Source organism: Channa argus, chromosome 5 (assembly GCF_033026475.1).
Source record: "Channa argus isolate prfri chromosome 5, Channa argus male v1.0, whole genome shotgun sequence".
NCBI classification, from domain to species: domain Eukaryota; kingdom Metazoa; phylum Chordata; class Actinopteri; order Anabantiformes; family Channidae; genus Channa; species Channa argus.
This window is the reverse complement of record NC_090201.1, coordinates 9907219-9928992: the sequence shown is the minus strand read 5'-3', so window position 1 is coordinate 9928992 and position 21774 is coordinate 9907219. Positions and strand designations below refer to the sequence as shown.

Below are 21774 nucleotides of genomic sequence, written 5' to 3'. Positions count from 1 at the left end.
GACTGAGGTTATTTAAATGTATTTAAAGTAAATAACAGAAGTGTAAGTATTATACTGTAAAGAAGGGGTCACCAACCTTTTTGAAACTGAGAGCTCCTTCTTGGGTAACGATTAATGTGAAGGGCTACCAGTTTAATACACACTTTTGAAATAACAACTTTTCTGAATTTACCGTTAATTTTATGTTATTATTAATAATTAATTAAATTAATGATATATGTGAAGACACGGATCATGTTAATGATTTCTCACAATAACTATCAAATGTGATATCAAAAAGAATAGCAACAAAAAAATTAGATGCAGCTCATTGGTAAGTAGCGCTATGGTGAGCTATTGTTAGAACAGACCTGCGGGCTACTCATGTGGTCCTTGCGGGTACCTGGTGCCCACGGGCACCATGTTGGTGACCCCTGCTGTAAATGATTATTTAATTTGTAAAGGACAACAAATCATACACCGAAATGGAAAATAGGTTTAGGTAAACTTTTTTCTGCTCACAAAAAAAACGTGAGAGTTGCCAAAAACCACAGTCTTTCTGTGTAGCACTAAATGTGGCTGTGGTTGGTTTCTTCCCACTGTTGTCAGAAAACATGTAGGGATGTCATCAGTGCAAAAGGTGTGCATCTGGTTCAAAGTCAAAATCCAAATGAGAACAATTATTACTTTTTCTAATTTAAAAAAATAATAATTCCAATAGTAATCCAAGGTTTGTATGCTATGGTGAAATGTGTTTGCAATAGAATCCAGTTGATTCATTTTGTTTCCTATATTTTTCTTTAAAGGAAAAACAGGTTAATGAAAAATGTGTTAAAGTAAACACTGACCTAATGATTTGCTTAGTGACACAAACATGAAACAGTTGAGGATGTTTCATCAGCAACCTGAGGAGACACATTTGTGTGAAGTTACACTTTTTTTCCAGTTTTTTCCAAACCTGCTTGCAAAAAAACATTTAAAAAATGCTTTTCCCTTCATGCTTTAGCAATTGAAGAAGGAAATATGACATGCTTCACATGGCCACATGATGGCAACATCTGCACAATCAAGTTATAAGGACTGAATTTGGACCAACTTACTAGCAAATGTGCTTTTCTTTCTTTCTTTCTTTCTTTCTTTCTTTCTTTCTTTCTTTCTTTCTTTCTTTCTTTCTTTTTTGAACAAAACATCCTTTTAACAATCATAACACAATGACCAAAACACTTTGGGCAGAGATTTAAAAAGAGCTTTTAAGACACACACACACACACACACACACACACACACACACACACACACTAAAGTCAGCACTTTCCACATAAATGTGACACACTCAGCACAAATCAACCGTACTTACAGAAAAATCATTCATTATTTAACAATGATGGTTACAGATTAAATGTCACTTAAGCACCGTATTAAATCTCTATAGAAAGCTCTGTGAGAGAGTGTTAATTGCAGCCTCAGCACACCGTAAAACATTTTCCCTGATCAATGATTGGTTTAATATTCGTGCGATTATCCTGCAGGGATTTAGAGTGTGTGGAGTCAGCAGTGAGTCTACACTGACCTTATGATGCCCCTACACGTTTTTTATGTAATTTATGTAATCTTAACAGCATTTCCTTTAACCTTCTCATTATTATCTTGCTGCCTAAATATTTGTTGATGTGTTTTGGGGTAATTACCTCAGTGTTCAAACATAGTAGACCTGCCACACTTGTTTTATGTGTACTATAAGCACTGTTGTATTGTGCAGCCTGATATTTACTTACATTGCTAACATTACCCTTATTAATTCATATTAATTAATGTATATATAAATATATATTACTATTGGTAATTATCCTTCCAAATGTAAACTATGTAAATTGTACAGTAGTAAATGTTTTGACTAAAGATTATACAGATGTTTGTGTTATCTTTACATTACATTATTATTCAGCTCTTTGGTGTTTGGTGCTATTTTGAACCTTGGTCTTGCAGTATATTGGGGAATATAAATATTAGAAGCCATTATAGAACACAGGGTTAATTGAAAGAGCTAAAACTTCTATACTGTTCACTTTAAATCATTGTGAAAACGGTCAAACACCCAACGGTGCCACATATACAGAGTATACTGTACATATTGTGTCCTCTTTCCCATGTGGATGGCTCGAGATAACTGGACCAGAGCGGAGGATTTAAGAGGAGTTCCCAAAATACCAAGAGTAACAGCAACATGAAACACATCCACGGCTTAGAAAACAAACTCAACCAGGCACTAATGCTTATTAAACCACATAATCATGACTTTGATTTCTCTTATCGCAGTTGCACTTTATGCTGCAGCTTCAGTCCGATCCCAATTAAGCAGTTCCTTAAATGAGACACCATTTTGCATTTTTGCCTAGAGTTAGATAGGAAGACTGATACCTCACTCATGTCTGAACAAGCTGAGAGATGCTTAGTTTAGCAAAGGGAGTGAAGATATAGGCCAGCATGTGGTGAGAGTGTAAAATCTTGACTAAAGTGGTGATTTGTGTCCTTTAATGGTACTAGGTGGATTTGTTTCGACTGAGGCAGGTCACTGGTTTCCACCTGTTTCCAGTCTTAGTGCAAGTTAAGATAAAATACTGCTGACTGTAGCCTTATGAGTAAAGGACAGATATGAAATGGAGTTCAATATACTTATCTTTGAAAAAAGAATTAGCATATATATCTTCCAAATAGCTGAACGTTTCCTTTATTACAAACTCTAAGAACTGTGTCCATAACCTTCCTTAATTTTGCCCACCCCTCTTAACTTGTCTTCAAAGGACTGTTTGATGAGTTTCTGTGTGGCAACTATGATTTCTGTACAGACATTGCTCACCTGCAGCTCCAGAAAGGCAAAATGAGCAGCATTAAACAGCAGCATCACTGCCTTTCAGAAAATCGTATCGTATCGTAACATGTTTTCAACCTTAATGTAAGCAGTTTTTTCCAGACATTATGTGACTTGTTATTGGTCTGTGACCTTTCACTTGACTTAGAAATATCAAAATGAAGGAAAGTCACAGTAGATGTACATGTTGAACATGTTAATCAGAACTGAATAACAGAATTCTGCTCACATCAACAAATTTCACAACAGAATGAATGTGTTAAGCAGCTGCACAGACAACTTTTGGAAGCATGAACCCACAGTAGAACCCACTAGAATAAAAGGCAAAAAGACATAATGAGCTCAGTTCAAAACAACTTAAGGAGTTAGAGGTGAGTGTAACTGTCATAATACAATATGACAATAAAACCATTTTAGAGATTCACACATGCTGTAAATATGACAGCTGGGGCCTGTTTTTTTCTTCTGTTGCAGTGCTGGCTACTGTCTGACTAGCTGACAAGGATTATAATAACATATAATTACTGTATAATGCCAAGTAGCTGACAAGGAATAAACCTGGATCCAAGTGATGTTTCCTAGCAACATGTTTTCAGATGCAAATCTTGTATTTCTGACCTTCACTATTTTGGATCCAAGAAGAGAATCCTAACCCTGTTTGCTTGGTAATATTAGCCAATCCCTCTGTAAAGGACAGTTAAATACATATCATATCAGATCGTAGTTCAGCTTTACCTTAACAGGGAGTAACTAATACTCACGCATATAAAACTGTCTCATTTCCTACATTGAAAATTTGTAATTAAATCTCAACCCAACCTATAAATCAACACTGGTGTCTGAGAAACACCTGGTATCTGGATAAAAATGATTGTTCACAACTACATGGGGAGACCTTAGTTCTACATGTTTCTTCTTCTTCTTTTTGTCTCTGTGATGTCAACAAAGTTAGAAAAGTAACCAATGTTGTATCTGAATAAATGCAAACACCTGTGATTGTCATTTGTGGCAACTTTGCACACTTCACTAGTACTAGGTGGAATAGATAAATCTTCACTTAGCCTTGGGTAAGTTTTTCATTCTTTTCCTCAACGGCTTTGCCTTCGCCTTCTCGAGAAATGGCTGACTGATCATTCAGCAAAACATCATAGTTCATCATCATTACGATAAACCACGCCCAAAGCCTTTAAATGAATTGATCCCTTAACCCCGTCTAAGTCAAGGTTCTCACAATGCTCAGCTGTTTTGTCAGAAGGACAATCAACCATAAACATTTGCAATAATGTGTGGAGACAATTTTAATTTTATTACAAACAAAATAGTGTAAAACAGGAAGAAAATGACTCAGCACAGTAAATTACAGTGTCTGTACAGTAATTCAAACAAAAATATGCTCTTTATAAATAAAATATCTTCATCCACCTCCTGTTTGATATTCTCCCAGGCAATACAGCGGGGGAAGATTCGTCTAGTGAGTTGCATCCATCCTCTGCATGTTTCTGCTGTAATGTCCTCGCAATCAACATTCATGCCATCAAGCATTGTCATTTGGTCCAATGCTCACACTGTCCACCTCCACATGGGAAAATCAAAGGTTCTTAACTGGATTAAAGAATGGAGAGTAGTAGTAGTAGGACGTCTCTCAACAGGCTTGTGTGGGCATCAAACAATTGTCCAATGATATCAGAGCAGTGAAATCTGACCTTGTCACACACAATTACAGTTTTCAATTACACCTTTCATCTCTCACAAAGACTCACAAAGAGCTCATCGTCAATACAGGCAGCCAACAACAAAAAAAGTCTGTCTATATCTGTATTGTGACAGCGTGACACCACGCATCTCTTATTTTCAGGGACGAGCTGCTAACTTTCAAATCCATGAATAACTTATTTAAGAAACTGTATCTGATAGTGTGAACAGTGAAATCATTCTTAAATGTAAGACTGCTGAACAGAGAAGCAGCTCCTCTATTCTAATGAAAAGGACGCACAAACTGGGGACAAGTTCAGTGTGTGACCTGCATCTTTCTCAGTGACTACTGGGATTAACTCCAGCATGCCTGCAATCCTTAACAGGATAAATACTTTTAAGATCATAGACACACGGAGATTTCAGCAACTTGTAAATGGCTGAAGTATTAAACAGTTAACACACCCTGCAGATACAGAGCACTCATTTAAAATGTAGTTTATGAATTTTTGGTCGCACCCAGGTTAGAAAAAGTGAACCAATGCTGGCCAAAAAAAGAGAGTGAGTCACCTTCAAAAAACCACAAAGCTGTAAAGCTGAATGAAAGAGAAATATTGCAGGGGCAGCATGTCAGTGGAGCGGTTAGAGCCACAACCTCACAGCTAGAAGGTCGCTGGTTTGATCCACCTGCCAGTTGTAAACGTTTTGTGTTGAGGTAGCTTTTTCCCTACATTCACCCTCTAAAGTCTGTTTAAACAGACAAATAATTTCATCTCAAATGTCCAAGTTGACCCAAATACTTATCCCTCACTACTCCCTCCGTACCCCCTCCCCTACCCAGAAGGCAATACTTTAGTCTTGTGGTTGGCAAACTGGCTCCCTCCCTGCTATGGAGCCTCAAAGTGGAACAACCAGATATTTTCATCCCACCAAGGTCTGGCAAGCGGGGTAGGTGAGGGTGATGCGGATGACTTGGTAGAATCCAAAGTATAGCATTACACTCCTTGCATCATCAGAGAACTAAAATAACAACAGGGTTTTGTCACAGTAAAGCCCTCTGTTTCAGTAGCCAACATTTTTATGTGCACACCCAATACACTTTCACCACACGAATAAACAGAGGAACACTCTCAAAAAATGCCACACGTTTTAAATTAATCTCGGGGGGATTTTAGAGGACCACCAATGGCACATTGGCTATTCTGATGTACACACATTCACTACCTAACTTGGAATTAAAGAGTAGCTGGTATGGCCATGTGTTCAAGCAGAAATCCCGTGATCCTATAAACAGGTGAGCACCACTTACAGGAATAAAGGCTCAGAATATACAATCTTCAGGGTCTCTGCAGATAAGACATGCACTTCTTCTTAAAAAATAGAAAGAAAGAAAACAGGAAAAAGAAAAAGAACAAGGAAAGACATGAGGAGGGGGAACCAGGCAGGTCTTTATAAAGTTTTATTAGATGAACATGTACAGACCTAAATGGATGTTGAATGACATATAAACAATTTTAAGTGATTTTGACTGTACAAAATGATAAGGAAAATAATTTAATTAGTCTCAGGTGAATGTGGGAAAGAACTGTGAGTAATGCAGATCAACATATTGTGATGAGTCCATTTTGGGGCCTACTAAAGAAATGTTTTGCTTTGATCCTCTAGTGCTCTTAAATGAGTACTCCTCATAAACAATGCAACCAACATGAAGGTTGAGTAAATAAGTAGAAGTCCACATCTCCTCTTTCAAGGGCAGTGGGTCAGTGTGAAGTCATGAACTTCCTATTTGAAAAATTCATAGCCAACAATGTTTACTCCTGGTCCTTCTCCTCTCCGTGGGTAATGATGTGAACCAGGTTTTTGTAATCCAGGTTCCCTGCCACATCTGGGGGGAAGGCAGCAAACATCTGCTCCATCTAACATCACAAAGCACATCATGACTACTTTTATCTGAGCTTTAGCCTTTCATTAAAAAAAAAAAAAAAAACATAGAGCTCAGTGTGTCTGAAAAGGTGTGATGATGATTCATTATTCAGAATAAAAAATGCCTCTGACGTGGATGGAGATGATCGTCATGGTGACGCTCACTCCTCGTTGCTTTTTGGACTGACCCCCCCCATCCTCCACACACACACACAAACAATCTGCTTTAATAATGATAATTACTGTACCTCTTCAGGAGAAAATCGGTCGGCTTGTGTTGTTAGCATTTGTGTCACACTGCACAGGAAGGAGAAATAACACTGTATGAAATGACGAGGCCTGTGTTCACACCAGCAGGAAATGTGCAGCTCATAACAGCCTTACTCATTCTGAAATTATACTATGATGCACTGCAGACAGACTCAGGCGTGGTCATAAACTGTGAGTAAAAGCTTACATAACCCTCCTTGCAATGAATTTTATTATCGCAAATTGACACTGTGTTAATGCAATAGGCCACTTACTAGTCCTTCCTCAGCAGACCTTTCCCCTCAGGGTCAAAAACTTTAAAGGCGTTAAGGATGGTCTCCTCTGGATCAGCACCTAGAGAAATGAGAATAGCCAATACAATTCTTATTTTACTTGTATGACTTAGATTTGATTTTTATGGTTAAGCTGTCACTTTTGGCCTGTGTGCCATTACCTTTCAGTTTCTCACCGAACATGGTGAGGAAGACGGTAAAGTTGATTGGTCCAGGAGCCTCTTTAAGCATCTCATCTATCTCTTCTTGTTTTACATTGAGACGTCCTGAGCAACAAACATTGAACATGAACATACAGCACAATAAAGAGCACAGATTTTAGAATGCGACTAGCTCAACAACAGCTGAATATTTTAGTTCACAGTGTCTTAAACCATCAAACCTAGAGCAGCGAAAGTGTCTCTCAGATCATTCTTATCGATGAAACCATCTCTGTTCTGGTCCATGATAGTGAAAGCCTATATTCAGAGCACAGAAAAAGGTACAGAACAACAAGACATATATATGAGTCTCCCTGCCTTGAAAAGTGAGTTAATGCAGTTAATACAGGCAAAATTCCAGTCATCGCTCTTAATTTTTGTTCTTCCCATTGAACACTTTGTGTTCCATCTTGATAGATGAACACTTACGTATTTATAACCTCCCTGGGGTTTAGCCTGGCATCCAGGGTATGCCCAATAATTTATCTGCTGCCTAATCACTGATGACACAGTCTTCATGTCTGGGCAGCACAGACCCTCATACCAACATACCACATGCATCACTGCCATCAAGCAAGAGACAGGAAAATAGACAGGTGGTCATACTATAACAATGAACAATGGAAATGGAAAGACAGAAAAGGACATAGAGGGAGGAAGAAAGAGACCTTTGTGTATGTTGTTTAACACATAATAACTTGGATCATAATGTTCAACATGAGTGAGTGGCAGGCTTACACAGTTTCCACAGTTCTCAAGTCTTTCTTAGGCAAATGTAAAAAAAAAAAAAAAAGAAGGCTTTGCAGCTCTCACCTCTTTAAATTCCTGGATCTGGGCCTGTTCAAACATCGAAAACACATTGGAGTTGGCTCCCTCTGCTGTCCTCCTCTTGGCTTTCTTGGGGGCCTTTTGGCACAAACAACAAACAACAACCACAGATAAAACAGACGTTATATGTTGGTTAAAGAAAAGCTGAAGCTTAATAACAGAAAATCATATCTGTAACAGGAGTAAAATTGATTTTGAGCAAAAATCACAAGAGCATTTCATTCAAACTATTTCATATTGTTATATTTCAAAATACAATAGAACGTCAAAATAGTTTTTACTATAAAAAAATATTGAAGCCGTTTTATTGCTTGTAGTCTACATTTTCCCGGTATATAACAATATTAGTTTAGTACAAAGTTAAACATTTGCGATACTAATCGATCTGTAAACCGCTTAACAATTACCCTGTATTCATCTCACAAGAAAAATAAGAGAATAGAAAAATTAACAATCACACTAAATTAATATTTGCTAGGAAATAATAAATAATCACAGTTTGTGATTCTTTCATACATTAAAGTATCATTATTTCATTCTTCTGTGTAAAATAAAGGGAGCATCCTTGGAGCAAATAAACCACGCCTTGTTCCAACACACAGCACAGGCAGTGACTTACCATGGCTGAGCAGCTGGGGGGTCAGACCAACAATGATGCCAGTGAACAATGTGGAGACAGTCGGTGGCCTTTTGTAGGTTCACCCTTTAGCTCCACTGGATGATATTAATAAACTATATCCTCTTTAGGAAGTGACAGGTAAATGATGCATCATACAGCACATAGTTTTGCATGCTCATAAAAAGCACACGCTCACACCACTGTAGCAGCCATGATTGACATTGGAGAAAGACAATGGAATAACTGGTATAAATATCAAGTGCCGGCCGAAGGTTAAAACACTTAATTGCTTTAAAGTGTCCACAGGCCATTGTCTTGACTTTCTAAACTGCAGACAACAATGCTATCAACACAAATAGTTACTGTAAACACAAAACTAAAAGGTATAGTGTAACTTCCTAGTCTGGTGCTGTAGTCAATAGCCAAAAAGTTCCATTTCAACTGATGATGGACTAGACTGTCACCACAGATACACATCTGATGCTCATTTTGAATTTGATCATTTCAATTAAGTTGGGACAGTGGTGTTGTTCCCAGACAGACACAGCCCCAGCCCCACTCGAAAGCTCTTGATCAGTTTCCTGATTACACGTGATAAGGATACTGCTTTCATGCTATTTAACAGTTAGGACAAGCCTATAACTACCCAACGTATCACATACTGTAAAATGGAGTCAATGTAAATCTAGGTGAAACACAGATACACATGATTTTTAGCTATTTTACATAAATATATCTTTTCCCCTATATGGCCTCATACCAACAGCCTTTAATGCAGCATATTTGTCTGGTTTCTGAGGGATTGATTTTAGGACATTTAATAAAAATCATTTAAAAAAAGCTATCGAATTAAGGATAAAAATATATGTAGTTAACAGGTAAAACATTTTCCTGTCAAACAAATGACAAGATAGAGTTATATCTGAAGAAATTGATTTCACAGTCGATAGATTAATTTTTTTTAATGTAAAGCATACATGCACACACACAAAAAGATAATTTTGTTAACTTTTGTGATGACTTCACCAATGATTTCTTAGCCATAATTGATTAAAGATATATTGACTGTATGGAAATCTCTCGTTCATTTAATTTATTGACCTTACAATTATAGTTAGAACTGTATTACCACCACCTTTAGACACATTTCCAACATAGTCCTTTACATGATTGGCAGTGACCCCTAACCCAAACCTATTCATTTAAGTTAATTTATTCTGTGAGGGTTACTGTGAAACATCTCCAAGTAAAGTTTCTCACGTTACTGGTTTCTCGAAGACCCGGCCAGAAAGGTTTGTTAGTGCAAAAATAGCTTTCCATTTGCACTACACTGGGGTTGGTATTAGAAAGCTTTTGGCACTAAGCTCAGTTTTGTCAACAGTAGTAAGTGTGACATACTCAAGTTGACTCTGAACACGTCCTTACAATGTGCTGTCTCTCTGCACTATTAACAAGTCATCCAGACTAACTTGTGCCCCCCCTGTCAAGAAAAGTGACACTGTGTCAAAATGAGCTGAATGGGCTGGGATTAGGAGGTGAGGCCACAAATGTGTGACCCATATAGAGGCGTTGAAAGCCTCCCTGTGTTTGGTCACCTCAGTGTAGTGTGTGCAAGGTCGTTAAAATTAGTTGGGTTATTGTTAACGAATAAATAGCAGACACTATTGATGAAAATCACTCCTTTAGCTCTGCTTCTAATGGAGCAGCCACTGCAGCTACCATGACTGGAATTGCAGGTCATTGTCGCATAGGCGACGCTGGGATCAGATAACTAAAAATAGACTAACCTTTTTTAACACAATAGACACGGACAAATGGCCATTTCACTCGCTGACACAACTGTGAGTGGTGAGTAGAAAGCACAAGATAGCAGCGCAAAGGGCTTCAAAGCTCATTCTGCACATTCTAAAATAAATGAGGAGAATAATGCAAAAGTTCTAGCTACTATTTACTCATAACATAGGGAAGGCAAAAAGTGAAAGACAGCGGTTATAATATTTAATATTCTGTGACAAAATCTCTACAGGGAACGCTAATAAAACATTTGTTAGCAGACATCAATATCATATTCAGCATTACAGCATTATGATTCTGGGTCATGTTAAAAAAAATAAAAGAATTTAAAATCTGAAAAATAAATTGGGATGAGAAACCCTTTCATATAGTGAGCAGTAGAAAACTTGTGCAATCTGTAGTATTGGGTGCTTTTTCTTTAACATTTCTGATCGGAGAATCAGTCCCATCTTGTTGGCTTAAATACATTCAGGAAGTATGTTTACATCGCAAAAAGAACTAGAGTGGATTCAGAAACATTTCTCACTGGGCAGCTTACTGTTGACAGAAATGCCAGGCAAGTTAAAGTGTGGCATCTAAAAACATTTCAAAGTGACAGAAATAAAAATCTGCTTAGCAAAGAAAATTTGGATGGGTTTTAGTGTCTTTTAAGGTTAAACTGGGTGTTTAACTTGCCAAGAGTGTCTTATAAAACCAAAAAAGTTTTGGTATTTATAATTTGAATCATCACTGTGCAAAATAAAGGATGTTATTCACGTGCTTTGTTCTTAAATCGTGGAATAAAAATATAACCCAAATGAAGCAGAAGCATAAGACAACACTCTGTTTCATTTCAGATATACATATCCATGCCATTTACGAATCAGGAGGGAGGAAAGAAAATAAAAGCAAAACAAACAAAACAAAACTTCACCTTGAACAGCTTTGGGTTATGTACAATACTTACGGACATTTTACGGAAAAAATGCTCAAGTACTATGTTGTAAGCTTCAGACATGACCTTTTTTCATCCTGTCATTCAGCACTGAGGTTTTGCCTTTGACAGATGGAAGTGCATACACGAGTTGAATCCAGATACAATCACTCACTTGATAGAGGACGTTTGGACATAATAAAAGAATACTCATTGGACATTCAAGAGGACAAGGTATCACTTTTTTTCCTTTAACAAAAATAGACATGGCTTATCCAGCCTTGAAATTCCTTCTCAATATATATAAAATTATGTCTCATCTATTTACAGTCAGACAGCGTTCTGTATTAGAAAGGTCCTGCTCCATCGCTGCTGGGGATTGTGGGTAGTGCAGTTTTAGTGTCAACCTATCTGAGGGCAGACAATCATCTAGAGTGTGTACAGGCCGTGGAGGTTTCGTTTATGTAAATTTAATTTTAATTTATTTGCACTCCAGCCATGTCACCATAACTAACCAAAGTCTCAATAAAAGACCTGAATTAGCAGAGAACGATTGTAATTAGCTGTTGATTGTGTGCTGACATGTCAGTGCAGGGATAGATCCACAAGTACAACACTTTCCTTCAGTGATTGGTAGCTACTATGGACAGATCTGGATGTGAAGAGCCAGTTGTATTTATACTATTTTGAGTGAACCTCTGCCATTTTAACTGATGACTGACACTGTATACATTTAGGCTTTGACTTCTTAGAGAAAGTTGCTACGGCTGTGCTCATCTAAAACCCACAGAGTCAGGCCTAAATCTGAGAATTTATCTTAGCTTTTTTGTAGAACAGAGCAAATTACTAACCACTTTTATTGAGTATACAGCACATACCCAAATCATATAAAAAAAATTTACCAAAACAAAAACAAACAAACAAAAAACCTGCTCAAGTTGTTGATATGGCATTTTTGGGGGTCAGTTTACAGCAGAAAAATAACCTGACTGCAATGACATCTATTTATTTTTCTTGTTCCATCTCTTCTCTGACAGCTACTGTTGTTTTCAGGTAAAACAGATGTGTGGCAGTGTTTGATAGTGAATCGGTGAAATTCTCGCAGGTTCTCTGCTCCCTCCTTCCCCCTTTTCCAAGGATGACTTTCTCTGTCCATGCAGTCAACCTGGCTCTGTTGCCTCAAACGGATGATTGGTCCCATACCTAGAAGATAAAGTCAATGAAATACAATGAGATTATTAGATACACGCCAGAATGGTTATTATCATAATTTGAAATTAGTGTTATATGATAAAATAACAGCTAAAGGAGTTTTGTGACCAAAAATGCTATTGTGTACCTACAATGTTGCATTAACTTCATACAGATGTTGTGTAGCAATTAGAGGAGCTGCTTAGCATAAAGTTAAAAAACATACAAAAGTGCCAACTAGCACCTCTAACATGATTAACATGTTATGTCTCATTTGTTTAAATGGTAAAAAATGAAACAGTAAAAGTTTTTCCATCAAACTCAGCTACTGACTGGTCCAATGATTTAGCACAAAACTCTTTATAAACCACATCTTAGTTTTACTTCTTTTCTTTTTGCTAAACTAAGCTCACCACTGCCCATTTACATTGACATGAGAATAATATCCTTTTCATTTAACCCAGAGCAAGAAAGCAAAAGCATTATCCAAAATGTCAAATTTCTCCTTTAATAAATGTAAAAAGCAGTAAGTAACTAACCTTGTTGATGGGGTTTATGGGAGTGCGTCCAGATCCGGTGTGAAGCCTTTGGCGCTCTTCGAATCGACCAGGGGATCTTTCCCTACAGACTTCCATCATTCGACCAGGGGAGCGTTCCATTCGCGGATCTGCCATGGCCCTTCCCGGGGAGCGCTCTAACCGGGGGTCAGCCATTGCCCTGCCAGGAGACCCCACTATCCGGCTCTCCAGCATTCTGCCTGGGGACTTCTCTCTCTCCAGTGGACGGCTAGGTGATTTGTCTCGTCGAAACTCTGTGCGGGCCTCTCTGTAGCGGTGAGGTGTGCCAGGATCTCCGTGAACTAGAGGATTGGCTGCCAATCTTTTAGAGATGTGCTCGTTGTAGGAAGGAGGCCCACGCTTGTTAGGGCTGTTAAAGAGGAACCGAGGGCACAAAGAGGAGCAGGGAGCATTGGTCAAAAGGAAAAGAGATTTTTTGTCGGGGCAATAGGCTTTGCTTGGTAGTAGGTAGATGTGCCCATAGGCACAAAGCATATTCTGTCTGTTATTTGAACTGACAGAACTTAAATACTCAATTTAGTTTTATATAAAAAAAATAAATAAATAAAAACTGGCATGAAAAAGCTGTTTTTTTAATCAATAAAGTTAGTAAGTAAAAGAATAAGTTGTTATGCAGGCTCAAATTGTAATAGACCAGTCTCAGGACATGGAGGAAGTCAGTCTTTATTCAACATTTTCCTTTCTACATTTGACAGGACACATTTTAAAAAGGAGATTTAAAGTTAAAATCACATCTCTTATGATTTACTACAGATAAAAAATGAACTCTTCCTCCTGCAAAGAACAAAATTATGTTGTTACTCCTCTGTTTTACTGTATAACCAAACATAATCTTAAGGACACACTTTACCCATCACCACCTGTGGATACACAGGTGCCCTACAGTGCCAGCCAGTTCCAGGGACCCTTCAACAATATTAGTGTTCATGCCTGGAGTGAGGAAGTGCAGTGTGAGTGGGATGCTCCTACTCTATTGTTTCTGTGTGGAAGGAAAGACCCTATTATTTTGACCAAAAGAAAGGGTGATAAGGATGGTTGTTTGAGGTGCACACCAGCATAACACCTTAAACTGTCACAAGTGATGTTAGCGAGAGCTGTAGCAAGTTTAACAAATGGGTTACGTACAGTGCCCTGTAAAAGTATTCACACCCCTTGAACAAATGTATTTTATTGGGATTTTATGTGACAGACCAACACAAAGTGCTACATAATTGTGAAGTGAAAGGAAAATGATAAATGGTTTTCAAATATATGAGTGTGGTGTGCCTTTTTATTCAGCCCCCTTTACTCTGATAAACATAACTGAACTCCAGTGGAACCAACTGGCTCCAGAATTCACCAAATTAGTAAACAGAGTCCACCTGTGTGTGATTTAAGCACAGTATAAATGCAGCTTTTCTGTGAAGCTCTAAGAGGTTTGTTAGAGAACATTAGTGAACAAACAGCCTCATGAAGTCCAAGAAACGCACTAGACAGGTCAAGGATAAAACTTAAAGTTTAAAGCAGGTTTAGTTTACAACAAAATATCCCAAGTTTTGAACATCTCATAGAGCACTGTACAATCGATCATCCAAAAATGGAAAGAGTGTGGCACAACTACAAACCTACCAAGACATGGCCGTCCACCTAAACTGACAGGATGGGCAAGGAGAGCTTTAATCAGAGAAGCGGCCAAGAGGCCCATGGTAACTCTGGAGGAATTGCAGAGATCTACAGCTCAGTTGGGAGAATCTGTCCACAGAACAACTATTAGTCATGCACTATACAAATCTGACCTTTATGCAAGAGGGGCAAGAACAAAGCCATTGATGAAAGAAAGACCCAAGAAGTCCCCACAAGCCATGTGGGCGACACAGCTCTGGTCAGATGAGACCAAGGAGCCAAATATTAGAAGAAAACCTGTTAAAGTCTGCAAAAGACTTGAGACTGCGGAGGATCTTCCAACAGGGCAACAACCATAAACATACAGCCAGAACTAGATCAAAGCATATTCATGTGTTAGAATGGCCCAGTCAAAGTCCAGTCCTAAATCCAAATGAGAATCTGTGGCAAGACTTGAAAATTGCTGTTCACAGATGCTCTCCATCCAATCTGACTGAGCTTGACAGCATTTTGCAAAGAAGAATAGGGGGAATAAAATTACTCTCTAGATGTGCAAAGCTGGTAGAGACAAACCCCAAAGGACTTGCAGCTGTAATTGCAGCAAAAGGTGGTTTTCAAAGTCCTGACTCGGGGGGCTGAATACAAATGCACGCCACACTTTTCAGATATTTATTTTTTAAAACTTTTGAAAACCATTTATAATTTTCATTCCACTTCATAATTATGTACCACTTTGTGTTGTTGTATCACATAAAATCCCAATAAATTACATTTACATTTGTGGTTGTAACGTGACAAAGTTTGGAAAAGTTCAGGGGATATGAATACTTTTGCAAGGCATTGCATGTCCTCACCTGCGTCCGGTGCCATTCCGCTGCAGGTCTCCTCCACCCTCTTGGCTCTGGACCAGGTTGCCCTTGCAGCAGATGACCCGAAGTTTGTTCTGGTAGGAAGAAGCCAGGTAGATGGCCCCAGATGATATGGCAGGGCCAAGGTAGCGGGGATTCGGGATATCCAAGTGTGCATATGAGTGAGGCCTGGAAGCAGATAAGAGCTTCAGATATTTACACCATATTCATTGACACAGCAGTGACTAAAATGGATAATTCTTTTCAAGATGTCTGAGCCTGGGGAGTAATGGGAACATTTAAATGACTATAATATTCAATGAAACGAAGTACATTGTACAGAAAATGATGTTTACTGAAAAAACAACAACATATTGTTGTAAAAACCCAACTGGAGCACTGGTACTAATAAAGTAGAAGTCAAGTTTACCCAAGAGCAGCATGTCCCTGAATCTCAATAACATCCAGAGAGTTGAAGTAGGTCACAAACAGGTAGGGCTCTCTGTACGCTGAAAGGGATTTATGAATAAAAAATTATTCCAGTTAATTATTAAAAAGATGTATGACTTTTTTCAAATTGATATTAGGGGGTTTACACTAACCAAATGAAAGAGGCAGACGACTCCATTTGATATCATCACTTCTACTCCTGCGTCCATATGCATCCACAAAAACACCAAACTCTGCGGAAAAAGAATTTCAGTCAGCAAAAAAAAGAAATAAAACATGAACGCAAACTGCATAGACATACTATAAAATGTAAATCAACCTTGCTTATCAAAAAACATTTTGGGTGCTTCACTGGTACATGTGTCAACATGCTTAACTTCATACACAACCGTACATGTGCTAACACAGACAGAAAATGAATCTCAAACCATGGAAACAGAGCAGGTATTCATCCTTCTGTGGAGCTGTGGTGACCTGGATGATGGAGATGGGGAAGCTGTGGGAGGATGCGGCAAAGACAGCAGACGCTAGAGTCACGTCATTTTTATCCAGAAACTCTGTAGAAGATATTAAATCAGCATCAGTTTAGGTGTAAATGTTCAAACCTCACAGTAACAAAAATGTAACTTGTGTAGACTCAAAACAATATCTGCTTGACAAGGAATATCTATAGAAATAATATCAATACAGGATTAGACCAACCTTCAAGCACATATTGCTTCATCTCAATTTCATAAAACTTATTGGTGCCAATAATAATACTGTAGCCAGTGAAATGGATACAGCTGCAGGGCTCTGACGTCTCAATCTCCTGCAAACACAAACAACAGTTTAACAGACACCATTATTATTACAACTAATTATTTCATGAAGCAAAAGAGCATCTACAATTAACAGCCACTTTATTAGGTACAACTGTTCAACTGCTCATTAACTAAAATATCTAATCAGCCAATCATATTGCAGCAACTCAATGCATTTAAACATACTCAAAAAGATCTGCTGAACCAAGCATTAGAATGGGGAAGAAAGGAGATTTAGGTGACTTTGAATGTGGCATGGTCTTTTGGTGCCAGAGGGGCTGGGCTGACTATTTCAGAAACTACACATCTACTGGAATATTTACACAGCAAATGGTCAGAGAAAAAAAAAAAATTCCAGTGAAAAGCAGTTCTTTTCCTTGTTGATGCTAGAAATGAAAATGACCACACTGGTCCAAGCTGATAGAAAGGCAACTATTATCCCAATGACCACTTATTCAAATTAAGGTATGCGGAAGACCATGTCTGAATGTACAACATTTCAAACATTGCAGCAGAAGACCACAAGAGGTGCCACTCCTCTCATTTAGAAATAGAAAACTGAGGCCATAACTCTCAAAGGGTTGCCAAAATTCGACAACAGAAGATTAGACAAAAGTTGCCTACTCTTGCGTGTCTTGATTTTTGCTGTAACGTTCCGATAGTAGGGTCTGAACTTAGTATAAACAAAATGAAAACGTGGATTGATTTTGCATTGTGTGAACAGTTCAGGCTGCTGGTGCTGGTGTAACCAGAATCAGAAAACAGTTTATTGCCAGGAACAGTTAAGAACACTTAACAGTACTAGGAATTTGTCTTGGTGTCAGGTGCATAAACATAATAGTTTGAAGATATTTTCTTGATTCACTTTGGGCTCTTAGTACCAATTAAACATTGTTTAAATGCCACAGCCCCTAACTCAGTATTGTTGCTGACTATGTGCATCCCTTTAAAGTGTACCAATCTTCTGATGGCTACTTCAAGGAGAATATTGTGCCTTTTAAATAAATCACCTCAAAATGGTGTCTTGAAAATACCAAAAGTTCAATGTATTTAAATTGCCTCCACAATCACCACATCTCAATCTGATAGAGCACATTTGGGATGTAATGGAACGGGAGAGTTGAATGGAGAGTAAAAAAAATCTTTACGGTAGAAAAGTGGTATAAAAAGTTTAATGTCAAGCCACCTTAGGGCTTGAATCCAATAAAGTGGCCAGTGATTGTACATTGCTGCAAACCATTGTAGCATCATCAATTAACATCACATCTACCCATGTTTAAGCTTAACTCACCTTTCTGATGCAAAACTTGTTCAGGCTTTCGTTATGACGCAGAATTGTAATCTTATTGGGCATAGCAGCACAAATACAGATCCCATTATCAATCTGTAAAGGAAGAACAAATCTGCAATTACAACCACAGTAAATATCAGCAATCACACAGCTCGCTGCTGTGCCATTACTGTGATGTTCAGCTCATTAACTCTGACTAAGTAACTTGAATAGTTCTGCTCAGTTTAAGTTACAACAAACTGACTCACCTTTCCAGAGGAGAAGAGGTGGCATCCCTTGACAGTCTCAAAGATGAAAGGGTTGAGATCAGGCTGTGCTGGGAGATGGGACTGCGACAAGGACTGTTTCACTTTCTTGATCTCCACAAGGCACAATGCTCTGTCCTCTCCTGGAGGAGAATTTGAATTAAAGCATGTAACATGCCATTTTACACTGAACTTATGCAATTGAATATGCACTAACTGGCCACTTTATAAGAAGTGGTTCTAAAGATTTGGCCGCTTTATTCATTTTAAAGATCTCTTAATACAATGCACTTCAGTACAACTACACCACCCACTTTGACCTAAATAATAAACAGGGAGTATAATTATCACCTTTCTGACAGTTTCAACTTAAAAACTGAGAAATTATAACATTGTAAAAGTAGAATTCATGGCAGAACTGTTGTATTGGATTACATTGTAAAAGTGTACCTAATAATGTGGGCAGTGAGTGTATATCATACTCTAATATGAGCTACTGACCAGTGATCATTAGCAGCTTATCAAGGTCCTTTAGGATCTGTATCTGGAAGACAGAGGTCAGCCCAGGGATATGGGTCAAAGAGTTCTTTATGACGTTTAGCGCATACAAACCCTCCTCAGAGCCAACCATCACGATCTGAAGGAAAGGAAAAAGAAAATCATGTAAAACTGGTTGATGTAGCAGTCAAAAGAACTTTTAAAGTGATAGATGACTAATTAGGTTTCCGTTTTCCACGTACCTGGTCAGTGAGGGGCAAGGTGCAGTTGATGTCCAAACGGTCATCACCCTCCAGCTTCAGTAGGGAGTTCCCCAGAAGTTTCTTTTGAGACAAGAAACAGAAAGACATAGAGAAGGGGTAAGATTGCAACTTAGAAACCATCTCCCCAACTTATTTTCAATAAAGAAGACAAACTAAACCAGCAAGGACAGCAGCCATAGAGCCTGCACGAACACAGTTAGTAGATCCATCGTTTAATGCCAAACGGTAGAATGCACGTGTAAGCCCTGTCTGCCATAGTATTCTCCAAGGACTAAACAAGATGTCACTACTTTTAGCTTGAGCTAAAGAGCTAAGGATATACCTACTATTATACTACAACCCTTAACATCAGCAAGGTAATGAGCAAGCATTTGTTGCCAACTTCTGTTACAGTTTCCAATACACTGTGCTATGCACAAGTAGGTTGCTACTGTAAGTTTATCCTCTGAGTGGGTTTAACAATAGCAGTTAGACTTTCTTAGGTCATTATTATCTTCAGGTTGTATGGATGTAGCCCTTTTACAGTGGAGAGCTAAATTATGTATGATGAGTAATGTATCAAACACGTCAGCAAAACTAAGTAAATGGCCCAAAGTTTAAGGACACAATGTAATCCTGTCCAAATTCTTTTGTATTATTTTGGTCTACAGCAGATTTTTCATAGTTTTGTCCCCAGTTCCAATATAAAGTGCTTCCAAATGTGATGTGGCAATTTAAGGAAGGCTCTTTCCTGTTTCAACTAACAATATCCTTGTGCACTGAGCGATCCATCAAGATCTGTCTCTTGGAATTTGGTGCCCTAACCTTAAAAACATCCAACACCTTTAGGCTATACTGAAAGTGATGGGCTTTGTGTCCGAATGGCAGCAAATGCCTGCAGCTAGGTTCTATAATGTTGTGAAGCCTTTACAGACTATTGGAGTCTGTTATAGAACCAGGTTAAAGGGTTGGGCTTTAAAATGAAAATAAAAAATTAGGTCTCCTCAGAGTGGTCTATGTAGTATAATCTGCCTTAATAAAGCTGCTTATTAAAAATGTATATGCACTTTGGTTTTGTAATTCAACTGAAGATGCAAGGGTAACACTTTCTGGAAATGCTGACACATAGTTTAAAAAAAACGTACTACTATTTCCAAGGGTCATTTATTTGGCAGAGAATGTAAGTGTGATGATAAACTGCTGCTACAACAGCAACATATACACAAACACCAACAGCAGAAGCCTGCAGGCTGAACATGTGTCTGTCATGTTTCAGTGAAAGGGGCTAAAGCAGTGCAAGGCTTTTGCAGAAGCATGCATGTCAGAGCATGACAACAGACCACATCCCAGCATTCACATCAAAGCATAAATATGAATGTGCATTATGTGTAACAGATATATGAAAGGGAATGCTGTTTTGTGTGGCAATGCAGCTGTTTTTTGAAGGGCACAGGGCTAAAGGTGCCATATTCAGTAACTCGGCCTGTGACTGTTGCCCTGCACTGAATAGCCTCAGTGTTGTATGCGTACATTTACATTTACATTTAGTCATTTAACAGACGCTTATCCAAAGCGACTTACAAGTGAGGTACAAGGCAAGCAAAAATCTAAGTCAAGAAGAAAACATCATGTGTTGATGTATACAGCTACTGCATGCTCAGTCATTTGGTTGACTGAAGCCCAAGCGTTCGTGCAGCTATTTACTGTACCTGAACCAGAGGGGAAAGGTTCTTCTGTCTTTTAGAAACACCTGCCTATGATATGATCCACACAACCGAGTTGAATGATGATATACACGCACATTTTAACCACATCAACAAAGACAGTGACAACACACAAATAATAGATGTAGATGTTGAGAACATGCAGAGAGAAAGAAGGGGAAGGAAGAGAAAAAGAAGTGAAAGCACTGGCTCATGTTTATTGGAGGCATTCAATATATTGGTCCTAAATTTAAACCAAATAATTCAGTTACCTTTATTACTATTTAAAATTAACACATTTTAATACATGAGTTTTTACTCATTTTCTTATATCTTCTATATTAAAAACAATTCTGAGAAACAAGCAAAAACATACAATACACATGATACTTACAGCATCAGCATCCACTTTGTCCTTAGATCCCCGGCTACCAGCCACCACTGACTCCAGTACAGCCACCCAGCGCTGCTTGTCGGGGAAGCTGGGAGCCATGAAGTAGAGGGACTGGCCTGGCCAGCAGGTAGTATGGGGATGTGACTCCAGCTTCAACACGTAAGGGATGTCTGTATAAACACAGAAAGATGTATGGTTGGCTGAGCATAACTGTTTTGTTATATTTGAGAATTAAAATTTTATCTGGCATAATTGTGTCCAAATTACATTTTGGTAAGAGAATAAAAGACTGTGAAAGAGTGTAGTAGGATTAGGTGGTATTGATCTGCTACCTGACTTGGCAGTATTGATGAGCTCAGATGCTCCAACAGCTCCATGAACAGTCACCTCTCCATCAGGCAGACAGAGCTCAAACTCCTCCTCAGCTTTTATAGAGTCTGTGGGGGGGAACTTGATTTTTAGTGGATTTTCCTTTACTGATGGACATACATTGTTAAGTGATGATAAAGTACACCATTAAGAATTGCACCATGCATCCTCTGAAGTGAAATAGCTGTCATTAAAAAAAAA

At 38.3% G+C, this 21774-nt stretch overlaps 2 protein-coding genes across 9 annotated transcripts in view; both read right to left on the bottom strand.

Annotated features, from left to right (window-relative positions):
• Positions 1-5985: 5985 nt before the first annotated feature.
• On the bottom strand, positions 5986-8752 carry myl2a (myosin, light chain 2a, regulatory, cardiac, slow). The gene is made up of 7 exons (XM_067504866.1): positions 8653-8752; positions 8019-8111; positions 7388-7463; positions 7167-7271; positions 6988-7066; positions 6712-6760; positions 5986-6456 (listed from the first exon to the last, which is right to left on the bottom strand). Exons 1-7 carry the CDS (start codon positions 8653-8655, stop codon positions 6352-6354), a joined length of 510 nt encoding a protein of 169 aa, XP_067360967.1. The 5' UTR covers positions 8656-8752; the 3' UTR covers positions 5986-6351.
• Positions 8753-10587: 1835 nt separating this feature from the next.
• cita (citron rho-interacting serine/threonine kinase a) overlaps positions 10588-21774 on the bottom strand; it is a 37163-nt gene continuing 25976 nt past the window's right edge. For 4 of the 8 annotated variants that reach the window (XM_067504858.1, XM_067504861.1, XM_067504860.1 and 1 more), the window contains 14 exons: positions 21537-21641; positions 21205-21374; positions 20817-20861; positions 19108-19188; positions 18869-19004; positions 18371-18510; positions 18123-18215; positions 16731-16839; positions 16457-16585; positions 16181-16261; positions 16009-16087; positions 15585-15767; positions 13090-13477; positions 10588-12562 (listed from right to left, as the gene is read on the bottom strand). In XM_067504858.1, coding sequence (XP_067360959.1) covers positions 12539-12562; positions 13090-13477; positions 15585-15767; positions 16009-16087; positions 16181-16261; positions 16457-16585; positions 16731-16839; positions 18123-18215; positions 18371-18510; positions 18869-19004; positions 19108-19188; positions 20817-20861; positions 21205-21374; positions 21537-21641 — 1763 coding nt within the window. In that variant the 3' untranslated portion in view covers positions 10588-12538. The remainder of the gene's footprint in view (positions 12563-13089; positions 13478-15584; positions 15768-16008; positions 16088-16180; positions 16262-16456; positions 16586-16730; positions 16840-18122; positions 18216-18370; positions 18511-18868; positions 19005-19107; positions 19189-20816; positions 20862-21204; positions 21375-21536; positions 21642-21774) is intronic. The other 4 variants (XM_067504862.1, XM_067504863.1, XM_067504865.1 and 1 more) reach the window with 1 other exon arrangement.

Excerpts from the sequence above, each read along its gene's own strand:
- myl2a (XM_067504866.1), bottom strand. Across the intron at positions 7,272-7,387 it reads AGACACTTTCGCTGCTCTAG|GACGTCTCAATGTAAAACAA; the intron begins GTTTGATGGTTT and ends TTTGTTGCTCAG. Across the intron at positions 6,457-6,711 it reads ACCGATTTTCTCCTGAAGAG|ATGGAGCAGATGTTTGCTGC; the intron begins GTACAGTAATTA and ends TTGTGATGTTAG.